Genomic DNA, 13,683 nt, shown 5'->3' with positions numbered 1-13,683 from the left:
GTCGTTAAGTGTAAGTGGTTTTATAAGAGGCAGACCCGGCCCTAGCATGACTCCTATCATCCTCTAAGGGTATTTAATTCAATCTTTCTCATTTATCTGAAATTCACTTTCAATAGTCACTAACTGCTCTCACCTGGTATTTGTCTAATGCACGGAACCATATTCTGTTGATACACCGCAGACTCGCATGAACCTGGTGAATTTTCATAGAATGATTATTAGCAGTTGGTTTGAGTCATGTATAGAGGCCGTTTCCTTTATCAAGACAGTTTATCAGGGGCTTCAGAGCCAGAGCCCTCCAAAAATATACAAAATCATCTTGTTATGTTAACTTGAGAAAGGCAGAATAAGTATTAGGCAGAACATAAACACGATCCTGTCAACAATGCCGAGCAGCAGAGGTTTTTAACCATCTGGGAAATGTAAGTCCAGTGTTCACCCTCCTTTTATCTTTATTTAGAGATTTCCAGCTGTGTAATGCACCACTATATTTGTTAGCTAGCTTCTATCATTGTTTACAATTTAGTTCTTGAAGGTACTGTTCAGTATATCATCAGGCCTACACCTGCAAGGCAGCTGGTTTTGCAACCTTGTGGAAAGTAGGGTGATAAGAAGATTAAACAGGAATGTTTTGGTTAGCATGACAAAGAGTTCAAGGGGGTTGACTTAGCCTCCAAATTCAGCTCGATGGAGCAACTGTGTGATTTATTCGAAAAACACGAAGGTCCCACCTTACAATTTACAAGACTTCAAGACTTCAATCAGCAGACATCTAATCATTTGATACCAGATTACACCTTTAAAGGTCTTGCGAGTCCGTGCCTCAGTCAGAGTTGTTTTTGTGGAACAAGGCAGACTGAAGGAGGTCATCAAATTTCTGTCTGTCTACATTTAAATCCCTATGCCTTTTTATACTCACATTTTATGTTAGTTTTTTTTTATGAAACAGTATGTCCTTGTGTTTCTGGGGGCTGCTGATACTGTTAAACTGATACAGAAGAACTCTTAAAAGACAAATCTCAAACTAATCTCTGTCTGTGAAAAGCTGTCCCTGGTAATAAAACGTCCAAAAAAACCTGCTGCACCTACAACAGTGTTGGCACTAGCTCTCACGCATAGTTAAGATATCACTCTGCGTTCTTAATTACAAGTGGAGTGGCAGCCAGGACCAAGAAAAATTAAATGGGCCACGTTGGTTTTTAAAAACTGGCAGCAAGCTGTGTTTTGCAAGTGACCGTAGAAAAAAAAATTGTAATGAGATATAGAGATGGACATCCTAAGGCAGGATGGTATTATAGACCAGGTTCAGCTCTAAATACTCTTTTATTGGATATTATATCATTTCATTTCTCTCACTCAATGCTTAAACTATTGCATTTAGTACCTATCCACAGATAACCACTAGCTATATGTTGATCAGAATATGGCTTATACTTTTTGAAAAACATCTGCGTTACAGTCAATTATCAATGATCCCCCTTTGAATGTAGTTTTTCTGATCAGCTAGATCATGATCACATCAGCTGTGAACACACACACACACACATTAACTGCAATTTTAATGTGAGACACTTTTTTTTCCCGCTTTTGTGTTAAGTGTTAAGGTTGGAAATTGGATTAGCATTTTTCCCTATACAAGAGTTTAAGTTAGGAATGTGGTGGACAGGGATTAAGGTTCGGTTGCAGAATGGAAGAAAGAATTACAGACAGTGAAAATCCTCACACATGTTAGAAAGTGGCTTTCACAAGAGCTGCAGCCCTGCACTCTAAAAATCCTTTATTAATGACCAATGCTGCCCATGGACCAATGTTCCTTGTGTGGTAGAAAAGAGTGGATCCAATGCTGTGTTCATCTCAGTGCTCATGTGCCCAAATTGAAATCAACTCCAACTCACTTGTGAGCAAAATCCAGAAGTGTTCAGGGAAAGTTTTTGAAAACAAAACAGAAACCAAAACAGAATAATTTGCCTGTGGATGTTCATGCAGTTAGTCAAAAAAGACTCACATCTGGTTGTATGCTGTGAAGTATATTGTAAAGATTAGGCATCTGTGACAAGTCAGGGTTATGCTTTGCAAATTGCAATGAATGTATTCTAGAACATGAAGAAAGTTGTGAAAAAAAGTTCTGTCATCAGGTTTAAAGCAAACCTCTCAAAAGTTGACATTTTTGAAGGAACCACACGTCTGTTTTCTTACATGACTTCTTGGTTGTGTTACCATTATTTTCCTCACTCTCAGCAAGTAATAAAAGTAACAGTGAATTCAATGTGCTACTGTTATTCAACAGCTTCACGCAGACACACTTGATGTGATTCATCAGTCACCAGAGAGGTCATGTGACAGACCTGTGACACTTGCAAAAGCAATGCAAGGGAAAACAAATGAAAAAAAGAGGAAGACAGCGAAATTGCTGCAGTCATACGGAACTTTAAACCACAGATGTGCACTCTCTCGCGCGCGCACACACACTGGTGTAAATACACTGACAAAGGCTGGCACATGCTGAGAGCTCATTCTGCAAGTGGCCTATGAAATATGAATGATACTGCGCTATATTTTTATCAGCGAGCCTAAGGACACATATGAACTGGAGCAGCAAAAGTGCTCTGTTTCTCTCACCAAAGCACTCATTCTGTATGACGTGCATTCAGGAGGCTCCAGAATGCCTTCATCATGTGTCCTCTGGTGCTTGGGGTCCCTATATGCATATGCGTTTACATTGTTTGCATGTGTGCACGATTTCTATTTTATTCCTGTTGTATATAAATGGGGGAATAAGAGAGCATCCTTTGATGTGTCTTGGGAGTTGCTGTCAGAACTTTGTATGCAGCTCTGAGAGTTATTTCACACAGTTGCCAAATCCACACACACACAACAATTCCCACACTCACATGGAGAGCAACAAAGGAAGTGAAGGGAGAAATAAAATCTACCTGCTTCAGCTGAAGCCCTGGTAGCATGGCAAGCAGTCACACAGCTTGCAGAACGCTGCTTTCTGCTAGCAGTCCCTGTTCTTTTTTCTTTTGATATTTTGCACACGTGTTTTGTTAGACGTGCCATCCTCATTTTGTGCCCACTCGTACTTGTTAGAACATTTGAACAGTAACCCTTGTGTAGGAGTGTGTTTTTGGCACAGTGTGTGAGTCTGCATGTGAGTGTGGTTTGTAGACTGTGAGAGAGCGAGACATGGGGAGGATGTACTTGAGACAGAGAGTGATGGAATAAGTTTGTCGACGTGACTTTGGAGGATTTGTGCGTGAGGGGAAAGTGCGAGTGGGTCTGCGTCTGCAAAGCGCGTCAACAAAAGAAGGGTGAAAAAAAAAAGACAAGAGAAGGAAGGGGAGAGCAAGAAAAGCACAAGGCCCTGTCTCCAGAAACAGCTGACAGGTTGACAGGTCTGCTGAGATCAACAGAAACAAACATGTTGAGATAAACAGAGGAAGGTGGTGTTAGGGTTAGAGAATCTGGGGAATTGGAGGAGAGAGTGAAAGCACAGGAGTATACTTTATAAAGTTATAAATGCATGAAAACATTGTAAACATACTGTATATATGTACAGTTGTGATTTATTCAAGCATCCAAATACACTTTTAAAGCCTGTGTCTTTAAATCTGACCATATTCCAGTGTTATTTTCCTTCTTTTCTGTGTACTGTGTCAGCATACAGAGGTATTCATGCCAGCAAAGTTAGCTGCAAGTTCAGCTGAAAACCCACAGCCATGGCATGAATGATAAGTGCAGAGTGAGAGGAAGAAGAAGCGACTAATGAAAAAACACAGGCTGCGAGTATGAGAGACAGGGAATGTGGCAAAGTTTCCCTGTCTTAAAGGGGGAATTGTTCTTAAAAGTGGGTTTATTCTGTGATAGAGTATGCATTTGTCCCCGTGTAGATCTACACAATAGTTTATTTGGATGAATCAGCAGTAAAATTAGGCTCCAGTTTTGTTTCCTGTTGAACAACTTCTGTGGCTCATCCCTTTGATTCACTGCACGCAGAATTATTTGGCAAGGAAGTATTTTAACCTCATCAATATTTTCTAGTACATTTTCAAATTGTGGGCCAAATAACGTTGAATGCCTAATGGTGTGTCTGACTATTAGACATATTCATTAGTTCAGGTTAAATGGGCCAAAAAAGGTATTTTAACTAACACCTGAAAAAATAGAAAGTTGTAAATTACCTTTAAGATTTATTCAGCACTCTTGTAATACAGAAACTATTGAGGCGTGACTATTGGATGGCCATCTGTTTTGTTGTGAATGGTAACCATGGTTGCAAAAACACATAAACTGAAGAAGTCACGAGAACATTGAACAAAGCTATGACAAACCCATTATCCTCCAGGTAGAGGGAAGTTCCCGAATATGGTGGAAATAGAGTGTCCAGAACAATGGGCCAAGTGCACAGACGAATTGCCAAGGGAAAGAAGGCTAGAAAAACATCCACCAGACTCGAGGCAGATTTCAAAAAGGTTTTATGGACAGATGAAATGAGTTGTAATGGTAAAACAGATATGACAAGTTGTGGATGGATCGCTCATGGATGTTGGAAACCACTTCAAGTCTAACACCAGCAAGGTGGAGGATGGGTATTGGTAGAGGTTGCTGGATCTTTTCAGCTGGAGCACGCTGGATCTTTTCAGGTCAAAGACAGATTGAAAATTAACTCTGAAAGCTATGGACAATATCTGGGAGATGCTTACTTCAAGAAGTGGAGCAAGAAATCTGCATCACAGGATTTCCAGTGGCCCACAACTTCCCTAGCCTAAACTGACTTAAATCCTTTCAAGAACTCGTGGGACCTTCTTAAACATGAGATTTAGATGTGGTGAAGATAACCTATCTCCTTGACCTGCATTTGGTAGGCTGTGACTATGCCTCAGAGATGACTAATCGTGAATAGATCAAGAGACTGACAGGCTCCATGGATGAGAGGTCAATTGAAGTTACTGAAAAGAAAGAATGGCTACATTCATTGCTGAATATTGTTTGAAAGGCTCAAAAAATTCTAAGATTAATGTACCATTATTTGTTAAACTTGCTCTTCATACCCTATTCACAAAAAGGACATTTCTTGGAATATTAGTATATTCTTAGCCAACCCTCACATGTGCATTCAATGTCTGCCTTTTGTAGTTTAGAACATTAAATGAATAATGGAACATTTAGCCTAAACTTGTCAATGGTGAGAGAGAGGAGACATAGAAGCTGGTAAAAGCTCCTGAGTGTCTCTGGGACTCTGAAAGTCATTCACTGCTGGAATGAGAGGAGTGTTGGCAAGAGGAACTTGTCCTGGACTCTGTCAGGAACGAAGGAGAGTTGTGTAGATAAAAAAGGGAGCGAGAGAGACATAGATGGACTTTGGCTGAAAACAGAAGCCGGTGGAGGAGAGAGGTTATTGAAGAAGAAGAGGAGAAAGCAGAGGGTGAATGCCAGCTATTGTTGGAATGCCGTAGCAACATGCAGCAGAGAGGGAGGGGGAGGTGTGTGAGTTTGTGGGGGTCAGAGGGTTTTTTTTTTTTTGCTCTGTTTGAGGGGCTTCCACTTCTGTGTTGGCAACCTAGCGACAGTGGGCTTAAATTATTAGCTAGTCTGGAAGCAAGCCTAAAAGAATCCAGCACTGCATTTCAGAGCAGTTCATGAACACTTTGAGAGGTTAGTAAGTAGTGAGAGACATGCTGCTGAGTTAAACCAAAACCCAATGGGCAGCCATCTCAATAAGGCAGTTATTTTGGGGGAGCCAGACCAGGTCCCTATGCATATGAATTGGAAGAAAACTAGAACTGCTGTTTGAATGCTCATTGGGAGACAAACCTCTCATAAAAATGCTTTCAGTGCAAAATGATTGGCTGGATTTTTTCCACTTTGGCTGTTGAAAAGCAGTTGAGTGGTTTTATTTGGGGGGGAAAGGCAGGGGTAGGACATGTGTCAAACTGTCATCTTTGATGTGACAGAATTTTTCTCTTTAATTTTATTCAGTATTTTTTGGGTGGTTTGCCTGCTCTTTTTTTGATGCCTCATATGCTCCCAACAACTGAATACAACTGTCCACTGTTATGATACTAGTTGTTGCACAGCTGTAGCATAGCTGCTAGCTACGCTGCATCCAATATGTTGCGTACTAATGTTTAGCAGGTATCATGTTTACTGTAATAGGTTTGTCTCTTAGCCTGCTAACTAGCTTAGTCTGAATGCAATTCATTTTTCGAATTATACTGTCTGAAGGTCTGAATCCTAATCATTCTATTATGTTTTCTCTTGCATTTGCAGGACCCTGCAGGCATCTTTGAGCTTGTTGAGCTGGTAGGAAATGGCACCTATGGGCAGGTGTACAAGGTAAGACATAAACAGACTTTGATATTCATTATGTCATTGTAATGGCACGCTTCTCCATCTTTCCAGCTTTAATTTATTTGCCCATGGAATAAAGAAAAGAAACATGACTTAAGGAAACCGAGTACTTGAGGACAGGAACTAACGCTGTAGATAAAAGCAGCCTTCAAGCTTTAGAGAAACGGAGCACAACTAAAGGAGAATAACAAACTCTGGGGCATTTCTTTTAAGAAATGTCCTTCCTTTGTTTTTAGAATTTTTTTTCTTTCCCTACCTTGGCAATGGTTTTCTACATTAACCCTTCCAGATTAGGTATTTTAACCTCTTCAACTGCAGAGCCCCTGGTACTGGGTGCAGGAGGGGGACATCTGGTTTGATCCGACTCTGATGAAATCTCACAGGTGTTCACCTTGTTTTGATACCAAGGTGGTTTACACCTTTGTGATTGCAGAGAAATACTCTATTAGTTTTGAGCATGTCATTTTCGAGCGGGAACCCCAGAAAGACTGCTGGGGCTGAACAGGTTCAGGGGAAATATTTGGGGTGCAAGAGAAGCCTGAACTAAGTTGGACTGTCCTCGTGACATCATTGTGGTTTGAGCAATTCTGCTGTCAGTTGGACTCAGCTGTTTCCCGCAGTTGTTCAACCAGTATCTCTTTGTCCATGTCACTGTCTTAGCTTCCTCTTCCCTGTCACTTTTGAGTTGGCACCAGCCTGTTTCATAATCTCTTCCTGCAATAAACATGTTTGTTGAACTATATGTGTCTGGCACTGACACATGTAAGCCCCTGTGAGTGGATGCGTTTTGTTTGTGAGAGAATAGGTTCAATTGACCACAGAGTCAAGGTCAGGTGGTGATGGAGAGGGGGTGTTCTTACAGCTGATTGGACCAAATCAAAGGTCATACGAAGGCCTGGCATGTGTCTTCACGCTTCTAGAAATAATCTGACATCCTCATGCATGCACGCTTGCTTGTAAAGCACAGAAAAGGGAATAAAACATGGAGAGAAAGGAGAGCAGTGGAGTTATGTGTAACCACTTATTGCTGACTCTGCTCTGTGCTGTCTTGGTGAAAGTCACGGCTCATTTACCTGCTGACGTTCAGCCAGTCCTTTTACGTTACCGAGCCACAGAATGGCTGTAACAACAGCGCTCGGATGTTAGGTCTGGGACCCATACAGCTAATCTACACCAGTTTGTGACTGGGTGCTGCAAGCTCATCGGAGTTAGATGAGAATTTAGAGTCTTCTTCTTGGTTTTTAAACGAGCAGTTAGAAGATGTAAGAAAAAGAATGCCTTTGCAGCCATAACAGAAAAACACATTTCAAATCGAAGCAGTAGAAAAAAGCAGAAAACATACGAAAGTAATATGTCTTTCAGTGATGTAGAAAAGAGACAGTTATAAACTAGAAAAGTCTGAACACCTACATACAGATAAGGAGCCGAGACACTCAAGCAAAAATGCCATCTATTTAAAATTTCTCATGCGGTTGAGATCCCTCGTCCAGGCGAGTCGCTTGAAGAGGATCAGCGTCTTGTGAGCAGGTGAATCTCTGACTCACTGAGATGATAAATTGACCCTCAGCCTGCTGGGTATTGGCAAACTGGAATTGCTCTGGCTCTTTCGCAATCATTTTTACACCTTCTTATATAAAAAAATAACATGCCAGAATGTATTTCAGTGCATAGCTCTTGCGGTCTTCCCATGCCTGAATCTGTGGATCCTTGGCAGAGCGTTGTGGAGTAAACAGAGGTTGAGTTTGTTTTTTTTTCTCTTTTGGTTTTGATGTGAAGATTGGAGTCAGACAGGTAGAAAACATGATTTTACTTCTCATTTTCATTCCAAAAATAAATTAAATTTTCTTAGTGGCCAGAGGCAAGTTTTTACCCTGATGTTTTTTGTGATCGTGGACTGCAAGATGAGCAGTCGTGCCTTGATATTTTCTTTCCCGTAAGTGTTTGCTGCAGCCTGTTCAAAACCTACATAAGTCTTTTTCTCCATTCTGAGTTTTATCATGACTTTGGTGCAAATTAATAAATGAGATACAATTGCCCCGAAATGCAAATTTAGTATTTGTCTTTACTCTGAAATACAAAGGCATCTTTGTACACATTTAAGCTACATTTGAGCTTCTTGCACTCAACAAGCCGGCATTGCAGAATCCACTGATAGCAATAATCTAAGTTGCATCCTCAACTCTAACAATACAAGCTTTTTACTTACCAGCCCAGAAAAAAAGTTCTGCATCAGATTTCATTCTTTTCCTGCCCAGAAGCTGTCTCCAGCAAAATAAAGCAACGCCAATCTTTTGTATCTGCTGAACATGGTTTATTGGGAGCAGGGACTGGTGGCGAAGGTGATGTTTACAACCAAGGGCCTTCAAGCATTGTTGGAATTGCTGCGTTTGTTACAAACCTCTGTTAATCTCTATGCTATCTGTTTGCTAGTGCCGGTGCCAGCTAATGCTTCCTCTTCTTCTTGTTTGTTGGCTGCTGGATAGACACTATGGTCACTTGTGTCGTACTTTTAATTGAGTGTGTGCTTGATGAAACTGGAGATATGCAGGTTCATTCATGCATGCTTTCTTTGCTCCGTGTACATGAGTGTAATGGTCAGCACAGTGTTTTATGTTATTAGAGATGGAAGGCCAGTAATGTATGGGGACGCTGCTCTTTCTCGTGTGTAGGAGCAAGAGATAACAGGTTCTTTAACAATTCCTCTGCTCCATCTAGTTAAATGATACAGATCTGCTCCTAAGTGCTCTTTTTCCTCTCTGTACCTGTCCTTTCTTTCCTACATGCACCAAAAATCTCATCACAATTTCCCTGTCAGCAAGATATAGGCAAGAACAGTGATAGCTGAGTAGCTGTAATGAAGAGATACTTTTAGCTTGAGTCTTTATGTGTTGTTGTCTTTTCTCCTCTTTCTCTTTGTCCATCTCATTTTTCATTCTTTGCTTTTGCAGATTTCCTTTATCAATACGTAATCACACTCTTTTTCTCGTTTCCCGTGGTTTTTTTGGGTTGAAACTTTCCCTGTGAGTTGTACTTAACGGTGCAGTCTACAGTATGAGTATATATAGCCTCTACTGGCTGCCTTAAAAGGGCCATAAATAGAGAACACGGGTAATGCTGAATAATTAAACACATTCGCTCTTCACTTCTCTCCTTTTCTACATCTCCCACTCTCTGCGTTTCCTTCTTCAGCTGTCTAATCTTGCTCGTTCTCCAAAGTGAGAAAGCTGTCCTTGATTGACAAGGCGCGTTGGCGCAGGAAGGAACGAATATCATCCCTGTCTAGGCATGGGGTGAAACACTGATTGACAGGCTTATTGATTGGCTAATTGATTAATCACAGCTCTTTGTCATTCTCATTGGGAGAAGAATTTATTTTTTTTGATAGATGCAAGGACGAGTTTAGAGAACTGCTAATCATGTCTCAGTCACAAGAACAAAATCTTGACACTGAAACACATTCTCTCTCTCACACACACACACACACTAATGCACTAACCCGTAAGAGATGACACATTCAGGCCATCACCTCATCAAGTGTCTCCTCAGCTTCTCAGCTTTGGCAACAATAAACCATTTCCTGTGTTTGTGTGCCCACGATATGTGTGTGTGTGTGTGTGTGTTGTTTTCACATTTGACACACTTCCTCCATGACTTTGCTGTCTCCATGCTGCAAAGAAGCAGAAGAAATGGTAGAGTGGAGAGGAGGCAACCAGCCTCCCTCATGACAGAACACACTCAGTGGGCTCCTCCTCACGCAAAGTGCTCCATACACTCTTTAAATATTCACCAGTCAGTCTGGAAGGCACACTGACGTGCGCGCGCACACACAGACATACATACAGGACAGTTGGGGACCTGGGCCATATGGGCTTTTGTCCTGTATGCTCACCCACTGTGACAGTTACCCTGTACAAAGAGCGACTGTGCGGTTTTCATTTATCACTTTGACATCTGTGGGTTTGCAGTATGTTTGTTCCATGGAGACAGGGGTGAATGTGAGTTGTATCCTTATTGTATTATTGTTTTTCATTTTCTTTAAAATAAGGAAGATCTTACTCCATGTAACACATAATGGGTGTCAGCAGTTACGACCTCATGCCACTGACGTCACGATGATCTTGTCACCATATGAGCCTGTAGATGTAAACAGATTGGATGTACAACAGGATTAGGGCTCAGAGAAACCCCTCATCTTCTTATCCAATCACACATGCATCTTTCTCTTTGTTTCTCTATCTCCTTGCCCTCTTCTCCACCCCCTGCTCCCTCCTCTCCCTTCTTAAGAACTGAATAAAACTTCAAAGTATTTCTGCTTTATCTTCCTTATCTGCTGGAAGTCACGCCGCAAAGTACCATGGGAGATTTTTCTCTCTGCATGCCAGCCACAGCCACCTCTTTACCACATAGAGGAACGATGTGCGTGCTCACAATACTCACACATACACACACGGTATGTGCACATCCTAGAAAAGCAGCATGACAGAAAAAGGACGGAATGAAACAGAGTGACTTTATTTATTGCTCCTGTTTGATGTTCTAAACTCCTCCAGCTAGTGTTTCACAGCAGGGAGGAGGATCAAGCAAGGCAGCAGACACAGTTTGTGTCTCTTTGAAAGAAGTCATTGATAGATTGTACTAAAATATCAGCTCGTGTTTTGTCGTAAGATTGCATCTTTGCCAAAATGTTTTGAAAGAATATATTTTTTGAGGTGCTGTGTTGATGTAAATAATGCACAATGTACAAAGTTAACTAATTACAGCAAAGCCTACCACAGTTCTGCAACTAATGGTTACTTTCAGTGTGTGGTATGTATTTATTTTTCAATGTGAAACAAACTCGTGCTCTGATTGTACAAGGACCAAAAGAGTTGAATTAAAAGCATTTTCATGTCTCATAAACATAGATTTTAACATCCCATCTGTTGTGATACTCTGCACAACAGAAGCCTTTTCTATAAGCAAACTCCCCTAGAAAAAAATGAGAGATCCACACTATATAAACTTCAGTTAATGTGATAACAACCAGATGTGTTAAGTTGTACTATTTGACAGTATTCGTGCTAATAAAAATGCTCTCAGTGGTTCTCAGCTGTGCAGCCTGCAGGCTACTGAGCTCAACAATGATTTGCGTTTATCCATGTCTGCAATAAGACGACAATAAGTGTATGTGTGTTGCCGTACATAATGCATGTCCCTGCATGCAGCTGTTTACAGTGTGACGCTGTGTCATTGCCCTTCTTTATTGCTTAATTTTTGCAGTTCGTCTGCACACAGTGGCGCACACACATGCATACTTTAATCTCCTGAGTCTTTATGAATGAACTGTGAACCGTAACTGGGGTGGATGTTGCTCGTTACCGTGGGAAGAGCAGATGGGCTCGTTCTGCCCACATTCAGGGATGCACACATGCCCACATACACTCACACCTGGCAGTGTGTTCATTAGCCTACATCAATGCTCTGTCTTCCCCAAGGCCACACGGCCCACTTACCCACAATGCACTCCTGCTACCCAGACCGGAGTCAATTAGCCATGCCTCATGTCAATAACAATCTCTCATTTCGTCTTTGTTTTTCTTTATCATCCTGACTTTTGTGTTTCTATCCCCAGCTCTTTTACTCTTGGTTACCATAAAAAACTATTTGGCTAAGGTTATTTTTCCCTCTGTGTGGATCATTACCTGTCAATGGTTCAGTCAGTAGCCTATAGCAACTGTGACTGTCATTCATCTTTGTTCCCACTGTCATCTCTTTTTTTTTTCCACAGCCTTTATCCTCTTGTTTTTTTCCCATATCCACTCTGCTTCATATAAAGTTCTTCTTCTCGTCATGTTTTCTGTACTTCTTCACACTCTGCTTCAGTCGTCTCCTCTTGCCTCATTCTCACCTTCAGTCTGTACAGTAAATCAGCTCGGCTGTTCATTTGACCTCCAGAGCTGCTGGAGCGTGAAGTCAATGTGCTGAACCTGCCGCTTTGCCTCTTTGCTGCAACCCTCCTGCTCCTCCTCCTCCTCTTAGTCCTCCTTGGTACTGTTCCCTCACTTGGTCTCCTCCTCTGTTTATATGTCTGACTTGTACATTCACGGCGGAATCTGTTTTTTTTTCTTTCTGATGACGTGCAGGGAGTTAATTTAAAAATTTGAGAAGAGCGAGTGAACGGGCAGATCTATCGTTAACAGAGTCAGTGAGCAAGTGCTTGAATGAGTTATAGTCTGTGCTTGTATTCTGAGTTTAATATCCATCTATTCTCCAGACTGCTTAGTTCATTTCAGGGTCACTGTGCATTTAAGCACCCTGTCAAATTTGAGTAATTAAAAAGATTAGCCATACGTGTAGGTTTATTATTTGTTATTTCATAATCATCAATGATTAAAAAGACAACATTCTCTGCTTTGAAAGGGTGTTGGCTGAAGTAATCACTTTTGCCAAACTGTGATATATTAATGGCAAGTGGACCTGGGTTGTGAACTGATGTAAAATCAGAGACTGACATTGTAGAAAACACAATCTGTCCCTTTACAGCAATGGAATGTGTGACTTACTGTATGCAGGCATAGAGGGCAACTTGCACTCATTATTGGACATGTGATACTGTTAATAAGGTACCAGATGTAATCAGGATGGCGTCCATGAGGGCGGATTGTCCATTTGGTGTATTTATTATATAAAAAAGATGGCCGTCACTAGTGTGACGTCACCCACTGGTTTGCAGATTCACATTTTGAAATCTCAAATTCTTCTTTTTGATCATCGCTATCGTGGTTTCTGAAACAAAAAAAAAACATGTTGCATACATATGAAAACAGCCAAAACTACTTTATCTTCTGTTTTACTCTAAAGCCCATTCCAGACATAAGATGCACAGCATATATGGCTTCATCTATTTTTTTAAAGCTATGGCACTATGTCATTCAGACATTGATCCTTTTTCATTGATGTTTCAGTAGATGGAAGCTGCTGAAAAATCACTTTACTGCTTGTTTAAGCTTATTGAACAGTCAGCATTATACTCATGAGGATTTAATTGCACCACAGTAACAGGGTAGTTGTTATCTACTCAAGAAAAATGTGATCTTTTACTTCACTAAGGACAATATCTCCACTGTCACTGCTATAAGAGAAGCCAGTTTTATCTTAATGACACGTTTTGACTTAGAATAGAACTAACAAGAAGAGGACATCATGTTAAATAAGATGGCAGTGGATGGGAGCAGATTACTGACCTGAGAGCAGTAGCTTCAGTGTAGCTCAAACACTTACACTCACAACAAGTTTCTTGTTCATTTGGCCAATACAACTGAAAAAACAAGTCTGCTGCAGTGCATGTCTGTG

The 13,683-nt window shown here is 41.0% G+C and overlaps 1 protein-coding gene across 14 annotated transcripts in view; it reads left to right on the top strand.

The window, feature by feature from the left end:
* The window catches only part of tnika (TRAF2 and NCK interacting kinase a), a 60,237-nt gene that overhangs the window by 4,147 nt on the left and 42,407 nt on the right, over positions 1-13,683 (top strand). For all 14 annotated transcript variants that reach the window (XM_072364986.1, XM_072364985.1, XM_072364984.1 and 11 more), the window contains exon 2: positions 6,271-6,336. In XM_072364986.1, the coding sequence (XP_072221087.1) occupies positions 6,271-6,336 (66 nt within the window). The remainder of the gene's footprint in view (positions 1-6,270; positions 6,337-13,683) is intronic.

Source organism: Leuresthes tenuis, unplaced genomic scaffold, assembly GCF_036924035.1.
Source record: "Leuresthes tenuis unplaced genomic scaffold, fLeuTen1.0.hap1 SCAF_15, whole genome shotgun sequence".
NCBI classification, from domain to species: domain Eukaryota; kingdom Metazoa; phylum Chordata; class Actinopteri; order Atheriniformes; family Atherinopsidae; genus Leuresthes; species Leuresthes tenuis.
This window is presented reverse-complemented; position numbering and strand designations above follow the sequence as displayed.